The sequence below is a fragment of the Sarcophilus harrisii genome, chromosome 1 (assembly GCF_902635505.1).
Source record: "Sarcophilus harrisii chromosome 1, mSarHar1.11, whole genome shotgun sequence".
Lineage (NCBI taxonomy): Eukaryota > Metazoa > Chordata > Mammalia > Dasyuromorphia > Dasyuridae > Sarcophilus > Sarcophilus harrisii.
In genome coordinates this window covers 299,941,245-299,965,282 of record NC_045426.1, presented here as the reverse complement: position 1 = coordinate 299,965,282, position 24,038 = coordinate 299,941,245, and the positions used below count along the sequence as shown (strand labels likewise).

At 34.0% G+C, this 24,038-nt stretch overlaps 1 protein-coding gene across 6 annotated transcripts in view; it reads right to left on the bottom strand.

The window, feature by feature from the left end:
• The window catches only part of SNX29 (sorting nexin 29), a 629,780-nt gene that overhangs the window by 345,625 nt on the left and 260,117 nt on the right, over positions 1-24,038 (bottom strand). For all 6 annotated transcript variants that reach the window (XR_004230463.1, XM_031944363.1, XM_012542944.3 and 3 more), the window contains one exon: positions 10,956-11,062. Coding sequence is in view for 5 of the 6 variants with exons in the window: in XM_031944363.1 (XP_031800223.1) it covers positions 10,956-11,062 (107 nt within the window). In the remaining variant the exon portion in view is untranslated. The remainder of the gene's footprint in view (positions 1-10,955; positions 11,063-24,038) is intronic.

Here is a 24,038-nt window from a genome sequence, read left to right as displayed (position 1 = left end):
TCTAATAGGGAAGAAAACAAATAAATAAAAATATACGAGCAAGTTATGTGTGGGATAAATTAAAAAAAAAATTAACAAAAGGAAGGCAGTAGAATTAAGAGCAGTTAGAAAAGGCTTCCCATAGATGTGATTTTAGTTGGGACACAAAGCAAATGTAGGGAAGCCAGGAATCAAAGATGAGAAGGAAGAACATTCCAGGCACAGGGGACAGCCAGTTTGGAATGCCTTTTTGGAGGAACAACAAAGATGCAAATGGCAATGGACTGAAGAATTTGTAGAGGGCATTAAGATGTAAAAAGTTTTGAAAGTTGGGGATGGTTCTCTGGGGAAGGGATGGGGGGAGGAGAAGAGAAGGAGAGATAAGTTGTTAAAGCCTTTATATAGTCAAACAGAGGACTTTGTTTTTGATCCTGAGGTTGCCTGGGAGCCAATGGTTCCTGTTAAGTAGGAAGATGATTTGGTTGGATCTTCAATTTTTAAAAATCACTTAGGCAATGGATGGAGGATGGATTGGAATGAGAAACATTAAAGGCAAGTAGACCCACCAGTAGGCAATTGCAATAATCCAAGCACAAGGGAATGAGGACCTACACCAGGGTGATATCAGTGTCAGATGAGAGAAGGGGACATATTTAAGTAACTCATCAGAAAGAAGGCTGCTTATAAGTCAGAGGAAGTTAGAGAGAGAGGGTAGAGGGACACAAATAAGCTGTCTAGATAACAAGAAGCAGTTTTAGTGAAATGGAGGTCAAGGACTGAGTTCAAATATCTACTCTGATAATTACCATTTGTATGATCTTAGGCAAGTCACTCAACCTTCTTGGGACTCATTTTCTTCATCAGTAAATGAAGATTTTTTAGATCACATGTCTTTTAACAAGCTTTCTAGGCAATGAGATGAGTGTTCTGCAAAAATATTGGAAGTTCCTTCCAAAAAGGAACTTTCTGATCATGGATTCCCTAATCTACAGTTTAATTCCCTCATCTTACAGATGGAGAAACAGAGGGCAGGGAAATTCAGTGACCTAAGGTCACACACTTGGTTGATAAAGGTACAAAATTTGAACCAATACGCAAGTGCAGGTATGCGCGCTCTCTCTCTCTCTCTCTCTCTCTCTCTCTCTCTCTCTATCTATCTCTCTCTCTCTCTCCAGTTTTCTTTCTTCAATACCATATTCTTCATAATTTTGTAATGAAGAATATAATTTAGTTACTAAGCTCTGTATTTTAAAAAATAATTCCAGCTTAAGTCTTTGTTAGTATTGGCTTTTAAAACAGACAAACAAAACATTTTTACAAGTCAAAAGTCTCTTAGGTATGGAATTTCATGATGAAAAAATTTTAGGAACAATTCAGAAATGGCTTTTCAGGATTTAGAAAGTGACTTAAATTATATGCATATGTCAGAGACAAGCTGACATTCAGAAAGAAGACAAACATTTTTTCTTCCTTACATATTTTGTTTAACATGTCATCTACAGTAGCATTGAGAATCTTCAAAGTATATAGATACTATTGAATAGAAAATATACAAATTACAGCTGTATGGTAAGCATTTAGGAATATAAAAATTAATAAATATTATCTAGCCTGAAGAAATAAATGAATAATAAATTCTGAAAACAGATCTCAAAGTATTCCAGAGGAACTAAAGGAAAGGTCGTCAACCATGTTGATTTCTGCTTGAAATAATCATTCCTTGGGTGGATCTCATGGGCTACTTCTAAATCACCACTGCAAAAAGCTCTTCACTGTGTTAAAAGTTAATTTTTTGCCAAAAATTGCATGCCTTCCTAGATAGAATAGATAGTAACAAAGAGACCAGATTCTAAGCAGTAAAAAACACAAGTTACCATAGTGACCATGTTAATAATTATAAATAATGAGGGAAAATGTCTGGAATTACCTGACAAGTACTCTACACTTTGAGAAGGGAAAATTTCACAGCCTTGAATAAAGAATGGATATAAATCCACAGCCCAACATTCATAAAATTGGCTTAAAAGAAATTTAAGTCTATCAAAAATGAAATTCTGACAACACAAATTATTTTTTGGAGATTATCTTGAAGATTAATTTGAAGATTTTTTTTTTTGAAGAAAAAGTAGTTACCTAAAGAAACAAATGAATTCATTGGCAAACTGAGGCTTAAAAGTTTGGCAAAGAAAATGAAAGCAAGAATTGAAAATGGTAGGGGAAAAGAAAAGAATTAGAATCTTAGTGGTGCCTTGGATTGGGGAATGGTTAAATAAATTGTGGTGTAATGAGAATTAATTTGTGTCATAAGAAATAGCAAGACACGATTTCAGAAAATCCTAGTAGTATAAACTGATGCAGAGTGAGGTGAGCAGAACCAGAAAAAACAAAGATTGAAAAAGCAATAAAACAGAGAAGATGCCAATGAATGACAGAAGGAAAAACTGCTTAACTCTCATTTGCTGGCTTTTTTTTTTGCTTCCATAGTAATATTTACTTCTTCCACATGCCCATGTCATTTAAAAGTAACATATACAATTTTTAAATGGAGATGATATAACCATGCCTAGTGATTTGAAATGACTGAAAGTGTTTACAAGCTTTCTTATCATCTTCTCAATTATATTGTTTCTGTTCTTTGCTAAGCATTTTTATTTTTTATTTTCCATTGAAAAAACTGGGGTGGTATAGCCTGAAAGGAGAGATGGGAGAGGAGGAACATGATAAAATGATAACTCCAGAGAATAGAAACAGAAAAAATAGATAGAACTTACAGGAAAAAACAACAACAACATTTTTACTTAATATATGGAAAAACTTCCAAATACATCTATCCCAAAGTGGAAAGAATTCTTTCAGGAGGCAGGGAGTTCTCCCAGCTACTAGAAATCTTCAACAAGAGGCTGGATAGGAGGTAGTCAAGACAGCAAAGAGGAAGGAGAATACCTAAACTCTTAACTAAACTTCCTCTATGAAAATCTAGAAAATGCACCCATTGCATTCTAATTAGAAGAGTTAGTAATTTTTCCAATTCAGGGAGGCTTAGAGAGACAGGCTTGGAGAGGTTTGTGGACAGTGGGCACAGGATCTGTCCCAGAACACATTCCAGCACCCACAGGTTGAAAGAGGGCTGAGAAAGGGCAAGAATCAATGTAGCAGAAAGATATCTTAGAAGATTCTTTAACTAGGTTGGGTACTCAAATGGATGCTATCTGGTAGCTCTGCTACCTACTACACAATTGCAAGTCACAAATCCAGAATAGAGAGAAATGATTGGAAACATGAGCCCTAGCTCTGCAAGGAACGAATTTGAGAAGTAAAACTTCTGCGTGGCTCTGATGCTATTAACAGAACAACAACCGAGGACTAGTCTCCAGGTCAGCTTGGAAGACTGCTATGGAATAGCCAGCATAGGAATTTGATACCTGAGGTTCAGTCTCTGTAAATCTGCACACTCTCTCAGTGGGCAAATTTTGGTGGCTGAGTCTAGCAGCAATTTATGAATCTCCCAACCAGGGACAAGCTAATAAGCCAAAACCCAAAACAAGAACAAAGCAGAATTCAGACCAGGAGGCTAAGAACAGACCTTCTCTTTGATTCAAAGCACTATGAAAGACAGGCTGAGTTGTAAAACAGTAGAAGGATATAAGAGGACAGATGATCAGAACAGACATCTCCCCACACACCAAAAGTATGTAGAGCCCAGAACTAACAAAAGACCAAAGTCAAGAAGTCAGCTGGAAGAATGAGCAAATAAAAAAATAATCCAACCATAAAAAGCTACTGTGGTGACAGGAAAGCTCAAAACACATACACAGAAGAAGAGAATGACTTAAAAAAAAAAAAAAAAAAAAAAACTACAAGCAAAGCTCAAAAGAAAAGCCAAAGCTAGTACACAAATCCAACAAAAATTCTTCAAAGAAAGAAAATGTGAAAACAAGGGATCGGATATACAGTTAGAAAGAATAATTGTGAAAAGAATTTTAAAGCAAGTTTCTCTGATGAAGGCTTTATTTCTCAAATATATAGGGATCTGAGTAAAATTTATTTAAAAAAAAAAAAGCCATTCCCAAATTGATCAAAAGATATGATCTATGCCCAAAGGGTTATGAATAACTATTATCCTTTCACCTAGCAATGCCAGTAGGCATGAATCCCAAAAGAGATTTTTTTTAATGGAAAAGAACTTATAGGTATAAAAGTACTTATAGCAGCTCTTTTCTCAGGGCAAAGAACTGGAAATCAAGGGAATGTGCATCATAGAGACTAAAGCAATTTTTTTTAACTTTTTTTTTTAAAGTTTATTTAACTCCTTGAGAGTTTTTTGGGGGGAAGGGAGGAAATATCTATGTTTTCTTTTGCAACATAACTTTTAAAAATAACAATAATAATAGCTTTTTATTTTTCAAAATACATGCAAAGACAGTTTTCAACATTCACCCTTGCAAAAACTTCTGTTCCAAACTTTCCTCCTTCTCTCTCCACTTCCTACCTCTCTTAGACAACAAGTAAATCAATATAGGCAACTCTTCTAAACATATTTCCACATGTATCATGCTGCACAAGAAAAATCAGATCAAAAGAGAGGAAAATGAGAAAGGAAAAAACAAACAAACAAGCAAACAACAACAGCAAGGTGAAAATACTATGTTCTGATCCACATTAAATCCTCATAGTCTTCTTTCTGGATGCAGATGGCTCTGTACATCACAAATCTATTAGAATTGAACTGAAATCTTTTTGCTAATATCTTATTTAAGATTTTAGCATCAATATTCATTAGGGAGATTGGTCTATAATTTTCTTTCTCTGTTTTCAGCCTACCTGGTTTAGGTATCAGTACCATGTCTGTGTCATAGAAGGAATTTGGTAGGACTCCTTCATTCCCTATTTTATCAAATAATTTATATAGCATTGGGGCCAATTGTTCTTTAAATGTTTGGTAAAATTCACATGTAAATCCATCTGGTCCTGGGGATTTTTTCTTAGGGAGTTGTTTAATTGCCTGTTCTATTTCTTTTTCTGAAATGGCATAAAGAATGAAATTATTAATAAATTAGAGGAACATAGGATAGTTTACCTCTCAGACCTGTGGAAGGGGAAGGTTTTTATGACCAAAGCAGAACTAGAGATCATTACTGATTACAAAATAGAAAATTTCGATTATACCAAACTGAAAAGTTTCTGTACAAACAAAACTAATGCAGACAAGATTAGAAGGGAAGCAATAAACTGGGAAAATATTTTTACAGTCAAAGGTTCTGATAAAGGCCTCATTTCCAAAATATATAGAGAATTAACTCTAATTTATAAAAATCAAGCCATTCTCCAATTGAAAATGGTCAAAGGATATGAACAGACAATTCTCAGATGAAGAAATTGAAACTATTTCTAGTCATATGAAAAGATGCTCCAAGTCATTATTAATCAGAGAAATGCAAATTAAGACAACTCTAAGATACCACTACACACCTGTCAGATTGGCTAAGATGACAGGAAAAATAATGATGATTGTTGGAGGGATGTGGGAAAACTGGGACATTGATGCATTGTTGGTGGAGTTGTGAACGAATCCAACCATTTTGGAGAGTAGTTTGGAACTATGCTCAAAAAGTTATCAAACTGTGCATACCCTTTGATCCAGCAGTGTTACTACTGGGATTATATCCCAAAGAGATTATAAAGAAGGGAAAGGGACCTGTATGTGCAACGAATGTCTGTGGCAGTCCTTTTGTAGTGGCTAGAAACTGGAAACTGAATGGATGTCCATCAGTTGGAGAATGGCTGAATAAATTGTGGTATATGAAAATTATGGAATATTACTGTTCTGTAAGAAATGACCAACAGGATGATTTCAGAAAGGCCTGGAGAGACTTACACAACTGATGCTAAGTGAAATGAGCAGGACCAGGAGATCATTATATACTTCAACAAAATACTAGATGATGACCAGTCCTGATGGATCAGGCCATCCTCAGCAACTAGATCAACCAAATCATTTCTAATGGAGCAGTAATGAACTGAACTAGCTATACCCAGAAAAAGAACTCTGGGAGATGACTAAAACCATTACATTGAATTCTAGTCCCTATATTTATGCACACCTGCATCTTTGATTTCCTTCACAAGCTAATTGTACAATAATTCAGAGTCTGATTCTTTTGTACAGCAAAATAATGTTTTGGTCATGTATACTTATTGTGTATCTAAGTTATATTTTAATATATTTAACATCTACTGGTCATCCTGCCATTTAGGGAGGGGGGGGGGTAAGAGGTGAAAAATTGGAACAAGAGGTTTGGCAATTGTTAATGCTGTAAAGTTACCCATGTATATATCCTGTAAATTAAAGGCTATTAAATAAATAAATAAAAAAAAAACAAATTAAAAAAAAAAAAAAAAGAATTGAACTGAAACACCTCATTGTTGAAAGGAGTCAAGATGATCATCACATAATCTTGTTTTTGCTGTGAACAATATTTTCTTGGTTCTACTCACTTCACTTTGCATCAGTTCACATAAGTCTCTCCAGGCCTTTCTGAAATCAGTCTGCTGATCGTTTCTTACAGAACAATAATCACATTCATATATCATAACTTATTCATCCATTGTTCAAATGATGGGCATCCACTCAATTTCCAGTTTCTTGACACTACAAAAAGAGCTACTACAGACATTTGTGCACATGTGGGTCCTTTTCCCACATATCCTTTGACTTTTATCAACTGGAAAATGTTTTATACTCTCATAAATTTGAGCCAATTCTCTATATATTTTAGAAATTGGGTCTTTATCAAAAACCTTGGATGTAAAAAAATTTTTTCCCAGTTTTCTACTTCCCTTCTAATCTTTGCTGCATTGGGTTTGTTTGTACAAAAACTTTTTAAATTTAATATGATCAAAACTATCATTTAACATTTCATAATCTTTTCTAGTTCTTCTTTGGCCATAAATCATTCCTTCTCCACAGATCTGATAGATACACTATTCTTTGTTCTCCTAATTTGCTTATAGTATCACCCTTTATGTCTACATCATGAACCCATTTAGAACTTATCTTAGTATAGGGTGTCAGGTGTTGGTCAATGTCATACAATTGATTTCTGTCATGCTATTTGCAAGATGATTTTATGGAAATGTTTTCCACAGCTTTCCATGGGCCCTCTCAATGAGGGGGGGGTGAGGGGGGTGGAAAGGGGAAAATCTGGAAGCCAAACAAAATTTATTGCTTTATGAATCATTATGAATCATTTATGAATCAGAGCAAAAGGGAAAAACCATGAGAGAGAGAAAAAAAAAAACAGAAAAAAGAATTGAATATAGCATGTGGTGATTTACATTCAATCTTCATACTTTTTCTGGATGCAGATGGCATTTTCTGTCCAAAAGCTACTGCTTTGGATCACTGAATCACTGAGAATAACTGCACATTCTTGCTGTTATTATGTACATCATTTTCCTGGTTCTGTGTGTTTCCTCAGCATCAGTTCATATAAAATTTTCCAGGCCTTTCTAAAATCAGCTTGTTCATCATTTTTATAGAATAATAATATTCCATTATCTTCATATATTACAACTTATTCCACTGTTCCCCAATTGATAGGTATCTACTCACTTTCCATTTCTTTGCTACCACAGAAAAGGGCTGCTACAAACATTTTTGCACATGTGGATCCTTTTCCCTTCTTCTGGTTTCCCTGGGATATAGACCCAATAATGGGACTGCTGGATCAAAGAGTATACACAGTTTGATAGCCCTTTGGGCATAGATTGAAAGTCAAAATTTTTTAAACAAATGTAAAAAAAAGTGTTTTATATGTAACTGGGAAAAATAAAAATATTTAAAATTTTCTCAAAGAGTTAATACAAAAGCTTTTGGTTTTTTTAAAGCTAAATAAATTTTTAAAGCTAAATGAAAGTGATAGAAGAAAAAATAACAGAAAAAAGATATGAAAAGAGAATTGACAGCTTAGGAAAAAAGATAGAAAACTTGACTAAACAAGAAAAGATAACTCTTCATGGATGATATAGAAGAGAAACTTGATTCTAGCAGGGGCTGAAATTGTTGACCTATGAGGTCAACAAGAAAGCTATGAGCTTTCTTCTAATTTTATGACTCAAGGACTGGGGGCAATAAGGAATATGCCCCTTAGAGAGATATACATTTCTTTCTCTATAACTTTTCTCATAGACATCTTGTCTTGTCCAACCTACTGAATTCTCATTATTTCCCCTGCCATCTCCCATCCTTCCTTCCAGCAGTCTTTTTTTCATACAGATTACCTATAATCCAGCAATACTGACCCATTTGCTGTTCCTAACATATAATGACCCATCTAGGCCTTTGCCTTGGCAGGCTAACTCTCTTCTAACTCTTGACTCTTAGAATCCCAGCTCTTTATTAAGGTCAGCTCATGGGCCAACTTCTGCATGGCCTCTCCTGTTCTCTTCCCTGACATAATGCTGCTAATGCCAATCCCTCTCAAGTTACCTTCTATCTTCTGTGTATTTTTCTTATGTTCTACTTTAGAAAGTAAGCTCTTTGAAGGCAGGAACTGTTTCTGCTTTTTTGTTATATCCTTAGTCCTTAGTACAAAGCTAGTAGATAACAAAAAGACTATAAAAGCTCAATAATTGATTCTATTTACTTCCCCTAGCTTCATTGCATCCTCTAATTTTCTTTTGTCCTGCTTCTCCAATGAATTCTGCTTCTGGCCTTCCAATTGATCCTTCCCACTTTTGGGAGGGTATTCTATTTGATTAGCAGCAAAAAATTTTTACAACAATTTTCACTGACACCAAATAAATATACTATCCATTACTGACCCAAGTTCAATTCAATCACCTCACTTCCTAGATTTAGCCATTTCATACATTCCCCAAATATGCCTTAAGAGCTGAGCTCCACCCAGAAGAGACTGTGGTTCTATCCTACAATCCCTTCTCTTCCTAGGAACACAGAAGTGACTTTGATAGAAGCCACTTTCTGCCCAAAGATGAAAGCAATTATGAAAAGGGCCCAAAATAGTGTAAGCCTGAAAAGCTGAATCCCAGCCACTATAATTATAAGCATTTTTATCCATCTCCCTAAAAAAGGGAACTAGATCATTTCCCAAGTGTTTCTCTGAGGGCATTCATCTATTATTTCTCAAGAAATTCAGACTTCTACTCCAGATACCTCACCAAAAGTAAGGCCTTTAGCAGTACTGGTATTCCTACATGTACCAGCATTCACAATGGGGTGAATTCACAATTTCAAAATCTTAAGGAAGAATGAAATGTCAGTAGCCATTGAATTCCTAATATGTAATTGAGGTCTAAAGTTTATGCCCTATTGATCTGCCATGCTCACTATTTGATTACCATTCCCTGCCTAAAAGCAGGTTTTTTCTATGTATAAAATATCTATAAAAACGATGCCCATTCAAATCATATCTTGCCTGACTGCTGATGTACACACAAAGAAAAAATAGGTATGAAAACACAGCTAAGGAGAGAAAATAAATAGCCAGCTCCTTTCACCTGTACTGGAAAGTTATAATATACATCATATAAAGCCATATCTGAAGGCTAGAAAATCTCAGCATAAACCAGCATAAACCTAAACCAAATGTATCTTGCATAAATGGGGTGCCAAAGTGAAGAATGAATGCTGTTACTCTGGTGTCAGGAGAGGGACAATAGGCAAGGGGCACAGAGACAGAACCACCTACTGAAAATTTTTCACCCCATAGTTCCGCAAATTAAATATTAATTTAGGCTAATATGGTCCTATTTTAAAATGCATAATAGTGATGAAAATAAAATAATTATTTATGAAAAGCCTTAGGGCTACCAAGTACTATAAATACATCATATCTCATACAAGCTTCATAGCATTATTGTTCCCATATAATAGATAAGCATAATGAGGATCTAAAGAATTAAGGGCCCTACACAACATTATAATGATAATAAGTGGTTGGGTTGGGACAGAGATTTGAAATCTCCTGACTCTAATTTCAGAGCTCTCTGTACCATACAACATCTAGCTATCAAATACTCTGTAGAAGAGTTACAAATCATTTCCATCTTACTGTCAAGAGCTGCCACCTGAGAGTCAATCAATATTTGGATGAATTCAATTAATTTAATGGTCTGTCCAAGAAGACAAAAGTACAGAAGATTTGCCTCCCTGCAAACATCTAAACAAATACAAAAACAACAGAAGTACAGGATTATATATATGTCTTCTGCTATGACTAATGATAATAGGTACTGTCCAAAGAGAATTGGTTTACACCTTTTACCCCTTGTTCCATGATCACCAGACACTCAGTTCCCTGATGCCCCTAACATTGCTCCTAATAAATGCTACCATAACTTCTGATCTGTGTAACTTTTTTTCCTCATCCTTTTTTCTCTTTTGCTCCACCTTTGCTTCTCTCTTCTGGGTTTTCTCCCATGTTTCTTAGTTTTCATGAGAAAAAGGCAGCCTTTTGATTAAGCATAATAATTAGGACTTTGGATCTTTTTCCACATTTTTCATTGTTGCTTGTCAGTAACAGCCCCAAAGTGATTTTGCTCCCTCTCCACTTGGGGAAAAGGAGATGTGATATACCTCTGGGCTTATGATTGAATGGACTTAGATTCATACAAGGTTAAGTGTATTTAAATCCAAACATTTAGAGTAGAGATTCTTCACAGACCCCACTCCCCAACCCAGATTAATATTGATCATGTACAAGTAATTTAAATGTTTAGAGTTATTTTAAGAGCCATGTCACGTAAAAGTAAATGTTTTCAATTCTTTTACATTTCTAATACACATTCAGAACTTAATCAATACTTGGCATGTGTTTAAACAGCTTGTTGTTTCAATCAACCCATTAATAAAATTATACAAGACAGCAATAAAAAAATACATAAAAACAACAATAAAAGATACAGGTATGAGTCTATTTGTGCTGAAGACTTTTACACCTCCAAAACAGTCTTACCTCTATGAGCTTTCTTTCATAGGAGCTTGCTAGTTCCTCATTGACTTCTACTGGTTTTTGCTCAGGGACTGTAACTTCTCCATCAATGTTCCAAAGATTTGGCACAACTTTAGAAAAAGAAAGACACTATATGAATATTTTAACAGTACTAGGAAATTATATTCTCAGGAAAACATTTTATCTCTTTCTAAACTGCTTCTCCAGAGAGAGTGCTCTTTTTATAATCACAATTGCTAATTACTATAACAGCAAAATTTTCACACAAGTACAATAATATGAATCACAAGATGTAAAAAATACTGTTAGTGTTGTCTTGAGGACAAATGCAAGAATCCTGGGGATAATCTCTACACCACTTGCTTTTTCTCTACACCACTTGAAAAATATCTATCACCTTGACAAAATATATGTAAAATCACTTTAATCGTTTAAATCTCATGAATGTTCTCATTATTTAATCAAAAAAAGTTACCCATTGATGTAATTAATTACTGTATGCATAAACCATGTGGTCTGATAAGATAGAAGAGAGGGGGTAGGAAAAACAGAGAGGATAAGGAAGATGGGTTTTATAGAGATAGCTAGAAATAATTTAAACCATAAACATCTCAAAATTAAAACTGCTAGAACTACAATTTTTAAAATAAAGACCAAAAAATACAATTTAAAAAAATCAATTTCAACTTTTTAATCACATCTTCTCAAGCTGTAGTTAGAAAATAGCTTCCATTTTTAAAATAAACTATCAGTAATAGTTTGTTCAAATATTGTGCCTTACAATTATGAAAGAAAGAAAGAAAGAAAGAAAGAAAGAAAGAAAGAAAGAAAGAAAGAAAGAAAGAAAGAAAGAAAGAAAGAAAGAAAAAAGAAAAAACCTTAATATGTTCCCTATCATCTTATCCTTACAGCTGCTCTGCTATCCACCTGCCTTATCTATCAAGAGAGCAGTGTACCTGAGTACATTAACACTTAAGGGGTGGGATAAGGATAATGATCCAAGGACATTGAGGAGCAGTTAGTAGATAGAATTGAAAACCAAGGGAGAACAAAAACCCAAAAAGGAGAGCACATCTAGGAGGAAAAGGTATTCAGTTATGTCAAATGCCACTGAGAATTTGAGGAGGATAAGGATTAAGGAAAAAAGCTATCAGATTTGGTTATTAAGAGATGACTGATAACTTTGGGGAAAAAAAGTTTCAATTAAGGAATAAGATTGTAAGGCAGATCAAAGTTTCAGAACAGAGAAAGAGAAGATCAAGTAGAGATAATAAGCTTTTTCCAAGTGAGTTTGGTTGAGAAAGTGGGCAGAAACACTTGATGATACCCAATGGGTATGGCAGGATCTAGCCAAGGTGTTGCCCCTACCCCCACTTCAAGAATTGCAGAGATTAGGAGTTTATAAAGAGCAGAGAAGAAAATAGTAGAAACTGAGAGATTAAAGACTGAGGGAAGAGATAATGAGAACAGACCACTGGAGAGGACAGAAAGGAACAATATCCCTTTGGTATCAAAGACATAGGTAAAGTAGTTAGCCTTGGCATGGAGAATATGTAGCTTTTCATCAGAGATTAGAAGAAAAGATAAAGTCGAGGATGGTGTCAGGATATTCTGAAATGAAGAGGAGAGGAGAAGATGAAGTTCAAGGCTAAAGGCCTTTATCTACTTGGTAAAGTAGTAAGTCCACAGCTTTTAAAGGGTAGGGATGTGACAGAATTGTGCTAAGGAGGGAAGAGAAGCTGCTAAATAGATATTCCTAAAAACAGTTTGCACTGTTATCACTTTCTTGTTCAAAAATCAGGTAATCTTATTCAGTGAATAAGAAGAAATATTATTTTTAAAAAATCTTCAGTGGCTCACTACAAAATATTCAGTCTGGCATTAAAACTCTTCTACAATATGGATTCTACCTACTTTAGTTCACATTTCACTTCATACAGCAAAAAAAAAAAAAAAAAATTTCATATACATACATGGCATACCTTTGCACAGTTAAGTGATCCTCTGGAATGTATTTTCTCCTCACTCTATCTTCCTTTAAAGCATAACTCAAAAATCACTCACTACACAAGAACTTTCCTAATCTCTTTCTCTCTCAACTTGTTAGTGTTTTCTCTATCACTTTAAAGGACTTAATATTAAGTAACAGATAAACCATTAGCTAAATGTGAAGTAAGAAAGTCCTCAGTGCAAAGGCAGCCAGGACACTTACTATGTGTCTGGGAATGTCACAACTTCTATCTGGCCTAGTTTTCTGAACTGTAAACAAGGATCATAATAGCACCTACCAGTGAGTAGGATACAATGAGTTATCTTTGAAAAACAAAACACAGTGACTGGCACACAGTCAACATGTAATTAAAAATTCCCTCCTTCTAGAAAAATACAAGCACCTTGAGAAGAGGGATTATTTCCATTTTTTTTCCCAATACTACACCATGAGAATAATAGCTGTTTAGTAAATATTTAGTCAATTATATTGAAATAAAAGAACTGGGATTCCAACCCAGTTTCTCTTTTTCCAAATCTAAGGCTCATTTCTATTATGCTTACACAGAGATTTAGAATCTCTTGCTCAATACATATAAGTTACTAGTATTAGGAGCTTAGGGCAATTATTGCTAAATTGGAAAATGTCCACTCCTACTCCCCACTTCATCCCCTATATGATTACAGATCAAAAATTATATTTTCTAGATACCTAAATTTATACCCCGTAGATACATACGAAAATGGCTTATTGTTTCTCTAATTAGAAGCTTCCATTTTATCTCTGAAGTTAACAAAAATGTTACTAGTTACTTAAGCTGAAAGTAAATAACAAAAATTCTCAGAAACCTTAATCTCTCAGAGTTAACAAATAAACAAGCATTACCTGGTTTTGCTAGCTATATCAACATGTACTGAGTGAAGTGCAGTGTCACAGAAATAGCATATAAACACAAATAATATCTAAATGATCAAATAGAAAAGGAAAAAAAAATACAGCAGCTTTTTTGAGAGGAAGACATTAATACTGAAATCAAATGAGTGACAATTTAGTACCCTACAAGAAAATCATGTTTCTCTATTATCAATAAATACAATCTCTGAATTTAAGAAAAATGATGTTTCAAAACATTTATTAACAAAATTAACTATTAACAATTTTGGCCTATTTTCAGAATTGCTTTGACATCACAAATTAAAAACTAGCCTTTGTCCAAAATAACAGGAAAAGTAGAATCCCCAATGTTTAATAGTGATATTGCAGTGAAAAGAACTTTTGGATTCACTGAGTGAAAAAGGATCTTGGAAAATGTCTAGTGCAAACCTCTCAATGTAGATTAAAAAAAAACCTGAGGTCCTGAAGAGTAAATTGGGGCAGCTAGATGGCGCAGTGGAAGAGGCCTGGAGTCAGGAGGACTTAAATTCAAATATGGCCTCAGACACTTAACATTTTACTGACTGTGTGACTCTGGGCAAGTCACATAACTCACCTAAATAAAACAAACAAACAGCAACAACAACAACAAGAAAAACAGAAGCATCAGAAGGGTGGATTGACTTGTTCCATGCTAGCTCTTTCTGTGTTAGGAATGAATTGGAAATTGAGTGGATGCCCACTAATTATGGTATATGCCAAAGAAGTTAAGGGAAAAAAATAGAGTCTAGAAAAAATTGGCAATAAGGTAGATGTACATTAGTTAAGAAAAAGGTAAAGTGCAGTACATGAATGCCATGAAATATGAGTATACCATAAATAAATATATCAATACAGAAAAGCATGAAAAGGCTTATATGAACTGATATAAACTGAAGTTGGATGGGGAAAACAAAATACATAATGACTACAATACTGTTAATGTAAAGAACAACAGTAATGACACCAATGGAATGTCACAGAATTATTATAATGACCAAGCTTGGTCCCAAAAAAGATATATGCCTCTTTGTATTTTCTTCTTCTTTGCAAAGGTAGGGTACTATATATTATATAGATAATATCATATTTTTTTCAATAAATTGATAAATTTTGCTGAATTTTTATTGTTCTTTTTAAAAATTTTTCCTTCTAAAAGAATTCATTTCACTCTGAGACACTGGGATGATTGATTAGGTAATGCAAAAAATTAAAATAAAAAATTTTTGAAAAAATTTATAGTATGTGAATGTAATAGAATATTATTGTTTCATAAAAATAATAAGTAGGCTGATTTCAGAAAATCCTGGAAAGACTTACATGAACTAATGCCGAGAGAAGTGAGCAGAATCAGGAGAACTTTATACACAGTAAAAGCAAGATTATGTGATGATCAACTGTGATAAATTTAGCTCTTCTCAGATTTATCTCTGTATAAGCATTCTCAACAAGCCAATTCCAACAGACAGGATGGAAAATGTCATCCACATCTATGAAGAGAACTATGGAGACTGAATATGGATCAAAACATAACTATTTTCACTTTTGTTGTTGTTCACTTTTTCTTTCTTGTGATTTATCTCTTTTGTTCTAATTTTTCTTTTACAACATGACTATTTTGGAAATATGTTTAGAATGATTGTACACGGATAATGTATAATCAAGTTGCTTACTGTCTGGTGAGTGGGGGAGGTAAGAGAGGATTAGAGAAAATTAGAATTCAAAATCTTTAAAAAAATAAATGTTGAAAACTATCTTTACATGTAACTGGAAAAATAAAATACTACTGAGGAGAGGAAAAAAAAAAAAAAAAGAAAGCCTGTGCTAGCTATATTCAAGGGAATCTAGGTTTCCCAAGATCACTGGTTTTTATGCTATTACTACAATGTATTTACCAATATGTCTCTTGAAGAAGTTATTTCCTAGCATCCTGAGAAAGTTAATATCTGAAGATGATAAAAATGGTTTACCTTCAGACAGTGGCTTTAAAGTTTACAAAGTACTTAAGAATGTAATCCTCTAGGTAGTAGACATTATTATTTAGACTTCACAGGTAAAGAAAGGGAAATGTAAAGAGTTAAAGTGATTGGCACAGGTTCACAGACATAGCAGCAGAGCCAAGAATAGGACCCAGGTTTTCCAAATAAATAAGACAATTAAAAAAAAAATAGTGTGGTGATCCTACACCACCATCACAAATTCAGAAAAATATTTTCATATGTTTATGAAAGGGGTTCTCACATATGAGGCAGCAAATTAACTTGATGGGTAAGTATGCTTTCTCAGCAGGTACTATCCCCATCAAAGTCTTAGTTTAATGCCTCACCATAGAATAAAAGAGAGGTTGTTCTGGCCATAACACCTACAATAGATTTGGAGGTGAAGGAGACCTAGAGAGCATCTAATCCAACATCCTCATTTACATCAAGACAACTTATCCAAGTTCACTTTAGAAGGATATCACATTATGTAGGTCTCCTGGCTACAAATCCAATACTTTTTCCACTTTACTCACTTGCCTCTACTAGGCCAAAGGAACACCATTTCTAGAAGGACCTGGCCAATCTAGAAAATATCTGAATACAAGCACAACATTAGACTATACGTCTTTTGTTGAAAAAAGTTTGAAGAGGCTCAGCACCAGAAAGTTAGCCACCTAGTGATAAATGTTTTAAAGTTAATTTTAAAAAGCATAATATGTAAATTTAAAAATGTATGAACATATAAAAATGTATAGAACATATGAAGAGAGATATTATCTATATCCAGAGAAAAAACTGATCAAACTTTTAAAAAGTTGGTATAGAATAATTTTACAAATATAAACCTATTTGTGTATAATGATAGCCATCTTCAGGGCAAATATGCCCTGGGCAGGGAGGGAAAGCGGGGAGCAGAAAATAAAGAGAAAAAAAAAAAAAAAAAGAAGTCCACATGATAACTTGTTGGATATTTAGAGGGAATAGCAAGTTGTACATGTAAATGTGCAGTTTCATATGTAATCATCTTTTTTATTGTACTGTGTATTATGAAAATGCTAGCTTTGTTCCCTGAATTAAATGCACATTAAAAAAAAATATTAAGTTTTGCAAAGAACTTTACATATATTATCACATTTGAGTCTCATAATTAATATGCAAGGTACACAGTATTGGTATTTATTTTACAGATGAGAAAAATGAAACAAGGGTTTAATGACTTTTCCAAGTAAGTTATCCTAAATCCAGAATTCTATTTTGAAGACCCTCTAAGACACAAGAGGGTGGCAATCTATATCAGTAGAAAGAGTATTCATATTATTGAAGTGATGCCTAAGTTATTAATGTTTTATGCCCATTAATAGTGTTAATACTGGTAATATTCTAATTGTTTCTAATAAAATCAATGCTGTGTGCATTAAATATACTCAGAAGAGTCAAAGTCAATTTTCTCCCACGTTTCCCTGATGATATAATTACAGAAATTAGAATGCACATTGAAAGGACTGTGGGGGGAAGAGAGGAAGGGGAATGTAGAAAAAAATAACAAATCTCTTCTTTAAGCTTTGTCATCAGAACCCAAACTGTATTTTGTTAAAAACCTAGGAAATAGCATATCCTTTGTTTCAGAAAGCTTTTTGTTATTGTTCCTCAAAAAGCTTCCAATTTTGGTGAAAACATTTAAATCCTTTTAAACTTATAAACCACTTTCTAGTTCATAGTCATTTCAGACTGTTTGGAAGAATTTCTAATTGAGAACTTTGAAATTAAGTGGTTATTTTGTGGTTGTTTTATTTTTGTGACCCAGAAAGCAAACAAGCTTTTCTGTCTAAATAATAATTGAATAAATTTCCAGGTTCTATAGAGATTTTCCCTCTATAAAAAAGGAAAATCAATGCAGTATAGCAAGGTTATTTTTAATTTTCTTTTTTGGTCCCTCTTACTTTGCATCCCCAAAACTGTACCTGAAACACAGTAGGTACTTAAATGGAACTGAGTGTGGATCACAACACAGCATTTTCACTTCTTTTGTTGCTTTTTGCTTCAATTTTATTTTCTTTTTCATTTTTTTCCTTTTTTATCTGATTCTTCTTGTACAGCAAGATAACTGAATAAATGCATATGCTTATATTGGATTTACATATATCTTTACCATGTTTAACATATATTGGATTACTTGTGGCCTAGTAGGAGGGGGTAGGGGGAGAGACAGGAATTAGAACACAAGGTTTTTGCAAGGGTCAATGTTGAAAAATTATCCTTGCATGTGTTTTGAAAATAAAAAGCTTCAATAAAAAAATATCAAACCTCTAGAAATAAAGGAAGAAAATTAGCACATTCAACAGATCAAACTTCAACTCTTCCTTCAGTGAAAAAGAATTTACTGTTTGTAGAAACCCAAGCAAGCAAGGGAAAGCTAAATAGGTCCAGGATTTAAAATTAAAATTAAAGTTCTTTGTAATGATCCTTGTACCACACAGAAGGTAAAAAATTTGATGCCATCAAATGCCTACTTCTGCTCTGTATCAATTAATAAACCTTTATTAAGCTTCTATTGTATGCTAGGCATTGTACTAAAGTAACAAAGAATGGAACAACCCCAGATCTCAAGAAGCTTATTCAAGAGAAAGTGAGGGGGAAGAGACAGTAAATGTTTGTATACAATAAATTCAAAAGAAATACAGTTATATTGGAAGAGAGAGCATTAACAGCAGGAATGATTTTTTTAAAATCTTGATATACAAGGTGACACTGGAAGTTTTGTAGGAAGAGAAGGAATTTAAAATACGGAAGTGCTGAGGGAGGGCATTTTAAGAACAGAAGTGAGAACTTTAGTACTACGTGGTAGGAAGAATAAGAAGGGCAATTTGGCAGGATCATAGAGTAAAGAAAGATGAGTAAAATGTCTAATGCTCCAGGTACCACTACCCCAGCTAACAACATGAATTTCAGTGTTATCCTTGACTCCTCTCAATCACTGCACATATCTAATTTGTTGCTAGTTTGTCATTTTCTACTTTAATTTCTCTGTGTGTGTGTTACATATTTCTCATTGAACATACAACCACCAGCCTAGAGCAACCCTCATCACCTCACTCCTAGACTATTGCCTATAGTACTCCTACACTACACTACAGTACATTGTAGTACTCCTAGGCTATAATAGCCTGACACCTGTTCTCTTTGCCTCAAATATCTCCCCACTGATCTGATCATAATACTTCCACAAGCATACAAGATCAAACAAAATCTTTTGTTTAGCATTTAAAGCCCCTTCTACTTTTCCAAACTTTATTCCCATTTGTGCACTCTACCATCCAAAAACACAGGCTTTCTTATTGTTCCTCATATAAAATGTTCCATCTTCCAACTCTGTGTCTGTAGGCCTGAAATGCTCTCCTTCCTTCTCTTAGCCTTCTAGTATCTCTTGCTTCATTCAAGAGCTCGAATTCTTCCTTCTAAAAGAAGTCTTTTCTCTGTATGGTTATTCCTTTCTCTCTGAGATTATCTTCCATTAACATTATAAATATCTTGAATATACTTTTTTTTTTGTCTTCCCCATTAGAATGTGAGCTCCCATAAGATAGGGACCAAGTTTTTGCTTTTCTTTATGTTCCCAGCACTTAGCATAGAAGTTGACACACCATATGTACTTAAATGCTTGTTGACCAAGTAAATCTGTATCCAAATCCTGCCTCTGTCACTAATTACTGATGTGACCTTAAGCAGATCATTTTCTTTCATTAAAACCTTATCTGCAAAATGAGGAGGTCAGACTATATGGTTCTTTCTAGCTTTATATCTAACATCCTGTGATCATCTGAAAGATAATTCATAACCTTTGATGGGAGACAAAAGAGAGAGAGGAAAAATAATTAAGAGACCAGAACCTAAATGTCAAAAAAAAAAAAAAAATGCAGACTGAACTACACCATACAGGATCAGGCAGGCTGTAAATGCCAGAGTCTCAGCTGTTCAGCTAGAAATGAGTCTCACATTTATCACATTCTTATTTTACTGATGTATGTAAATAAGATTTTTGAGACATCTTGACCAGAAGTACTGTGGTTATATGATGATAAACATAAAGAACCCACGGATCATACTTCTCCAGTTTTGCACATCAGCCACTCGCACACTTTAACCTTTCAGCTTTCTTCTCATGAGACTTTTTCCAGAAAGATGTGCTCACCTGCTTAAATGCCTCATCTTCTTGCAAGATATATTATCTAAATTTATAACACATGCAGAAATACAGCTGGGAATGACTATTTTATAAAATCAGAACTGTCATCACACCCTTCACAAACCACATTTTCACCTGCTCATGTGATGCAGGATAGCAGAATCTTTGATACACATTTTAAAATTGTGCTGAGTGAAAAGCAGTTTGACAGTGAAAACTACTTTTGAGCTGAAATAAAATATTCAGACAGCCATGCCAGACAAAGTCATTTTTCTCATGTTTATCCAAAGGACAGAAAAGTATTTGTTATATAAAACTCTGGACACAAATGCAATTTAACCAATTAAGGTCACAGAACAAGCAACTACAATGACAAAAATGCATGTTGGGGGATAGAGGTACAAAAGAACACTTGGTCTTCACAAGAGTTTTAAATACTCATTTTAAAAACAGCATATTCTATGTTTATCTCAAAAACTGGGTGAAAATAGCATCTTTATAATATGGTCCCAATAATGGCAATAGAACTGTTAAAATGGTACATATATGTATATATAAATACATTCTTATTCAATAACAATCTCTGATGAAAAATCCATATATTTTCTTCTTAATGCAGAATGTTTGGGTTTTTTAAGGCCAGAAAGAAAAAAGAAGAAATAAACACTCCCTATTGCCTCTCTTACAACAAAGAATTTTTACCATATATTGTTAAGCTATAAATCATCTACAATTTTGTTGATTATTTCAAACAAATTCATCTTCTTTCTCTAAGTAAAGTATAAACTTCTAAACCAGGACAAGGATTATGTGTATGATTTCTTTTGTTTCCCCTACAGCTACTAAAAAAGGGATGGCAATTAATTATTAAGGCAATCAGGCTACTGTATTAATTCACTAATCAACAGCTCTTGCTGTCTAAGGCTGTCTAAATGTATAAAAGTTGCAATAGAGACTGATCAAACCAGAAGCTGACATTCTATTTGAGAAATCCATTCTAATCACCAGGGTATGTCTGATATGAATTCTCAGATCTAATAGTCAAATCATGACATTATCTTTGTCATAAACTTGTTTACCACTCTAATCAAGAAATCTTTTAAAGTGCAGTATAAAAGTCTAGCATAGAACAGTTGATCTATGGATAATCATTTTTACACTTGCCAAAGAACTTATTTGCACATGTATTATCTTACTTAATGCACACAAAATGGCACTGTGAAATAAAGGAGGAGAAATAACAAGAAATCTTGGAACAATACTCCCATAATATTAGCTTTGTCCAAGATGGGCAGATTGAATAATTTATGCTATAGAGGCAAAGCTGAAACAAACTAAAGTCACAAATTATAAGGATTAAATTCATGAAACATATGGTAGTAAAAAGAATACAAGACTAAAAAATCAGGAAAGCTTATTTCTGATTCCAGCTCTGCCACAAATTAGCTATGTGACTTTGAAAAAGTCTCTTAACCCTTTGGGACATTAGTTGGTTAAATTATAAAAGGACTGGACTAAACAATTTCTAAGGAAATGTCCAGCACTTATAATTCTATCATTCTAACAAAGCCAGACATAAAAAGAGAAAGAAACAGAGTCAAAAGAAGATGACTGAAGGAGAAATAGATTTAGAATGTGTGCTCTTCTATTTAGGCTGGCAACGACTTTAGATATCATTTAATCCAAATCCTCATTTTACAGATGAGGGAAATAAGGCCCAGAGTCATCACATGACTTGCCTAACATTGACAAGGTCATGCAGTTTTCAAAGTGGAGAACTATAATTCGAACCTAGATTCTTTAACTCCAAATTTAGTGCTTTAACTCCAAATTTCCACTAATCAAATTGCTCATAGAAAACAAAACTACTCACCATAAAAAGTCTGACTGAAGAAGACAAACCAAGAAAACTAAAATGAGAGCAGAGTTGTTCAACAAAACTAAAACATTATCAACAAAAGTGGAAGGTTGTGGGATTGAAACAGAGTAGGGGAATGCCTGGACATGAACATAAAATATATGGGGAAATGTGTTAACAAAGGCCAGTTATGTAAAATGGAAATGATGTGCCCTACTATAAATAATTACTTCAAAAGATATGGGAATTCAATAAACCATATCATAAATTAGTCAACGAGGGCAACAATAATTACAAAAATGCCAGGAACAAGAAAGTTGGAAGGAAGGAAGACTACAATTAATGATAAAAGAAATAAGCAAATAAATAAAAAACACTAAATTATATCCACACTAAGGATGCACCAGAAAAGAACAATGACAAGTCTAAAAAAGAGAAAATTTGCAGTATGAGAAAAAACATCAATTGTGAAACTCAAGGTCATAAAAAAGCCATTTTTAGAGGGAAAATTATGATGGAGTATAAAAGAACATAACATTGGAAGCCAAATATTTATGAATTTTAAAAAGTGCTATGAGCCTTTGGAAGAAGGTCATGGCGAAAACAAAAAGGCCATGACAACGGGTCAGCTGGTTTACACATGTGCATACAATACGGATTTAGATAAACACTGGCATCTCAGGGAAAGACAGAAGAAAGACAAAGAAAATAGGTATACATCTTGAAAAGATGAAGTCATAAAAATCCTATTCATACTAGGCAGAAATACTTCAAGGACAGGATGACAGGGTTTGTTAATGTTCTAGGAAAAAAGAAATTTGGAAATCAAGATGAAATAGAAATCTGAATTAAGTGATTTGGGTTGAAAGGTAAAGATCCAACAATAAACATAAAGCCAAGAAAATAGGGAAAACATACAACTTCCCTAAACTGCATAGGGTCAAAATAAAATTACAGAAAACAATAATTCTTAGTCATTTGATGTGTGTCTAATCACACAAAAATAACATGGGTCAAGAATCCACAGTAGGAGAAATGCTATAGTGAATAGTCAAGCATTCAAGTCCATTCAAGTCCTAAAGCTGACACATACATGAAAGTTGGGTGACCTTGAAGTTATATGTCCCTGAGATCACTTCTCCATGACTCAGGAAATAATATCCATCTATAAAGTGCAAGGGAGTTGCTGAACATTAGACTTGGAATGATGAAGATAAGACAATCCTACCTCAGACATTTATTAACTAGCATGTCCTATAATAATGAATATTCTCCAAGTTTTTGAACTGGGCCTTATTCTCTTCTCTTATAAGCTCCAATTGATTTAATTGTCTTCTCCATGCTAACATGACTCTCAAATTGTCTATCCTAACTTCTCTTCAAACTTCAGTACTCACATCTGTAACTACCTGCTGGAAATCTCAAAAGTGAATGTTATAAACATATCTTAAAGTCAACATGTCTAAAATTCAACACATTATCTTTCTCCCCAAATCCTCCTGTCTTTTTAATTTTCCTATTATTGTTGAGGAAATTAGGTATCATCCTTAATTGCTAGCTGTCTAATCTCTACATCCAATCAGGAGTCAAGCCCTTTCATGGGCTTGTCACATCAATCTTCATTAACATCTCTCATACATCCCACCTTCTCTCCTTTAACATGGCTACCAGCCTTTATTTACCATCTCACAACTGGGCAACTACAGTAGCTCCTTGTTTGTTCTCCCTGCCTCGAGTCTTCCCTGGCAACCACAATGTTTCCTCCACCCAGCTGCCAAATTAAACTTACACAAAACTAACCATGTCAATCATTAGTTAAAACTCCACTGTCTTCCTATCACCACTAAGATAAAATATAAAATCCTCTACTGGACATTCAAAATCCTTTATAACCTCTGTTTACACTTTACTCTTCTCTTCATACTCAGCAATCTGACACTTCATTTCCTGACTTCAGACATTTTCACTGGCTGTCCCTATTATATAGAGACATATTCTCCCAACAGGCTTTTGTTTTCTTGAAGTCCCAGTCAAAAAATCATACCTTCTAAAAAAGTGTTCACACACAGTTAATATATACATAGCTGTTTGTATGTTATATCCACCATTAGACGTGAACCACTGGAGACCAGGGATTCTCTTCTGCCTTTTTTTGTATCTC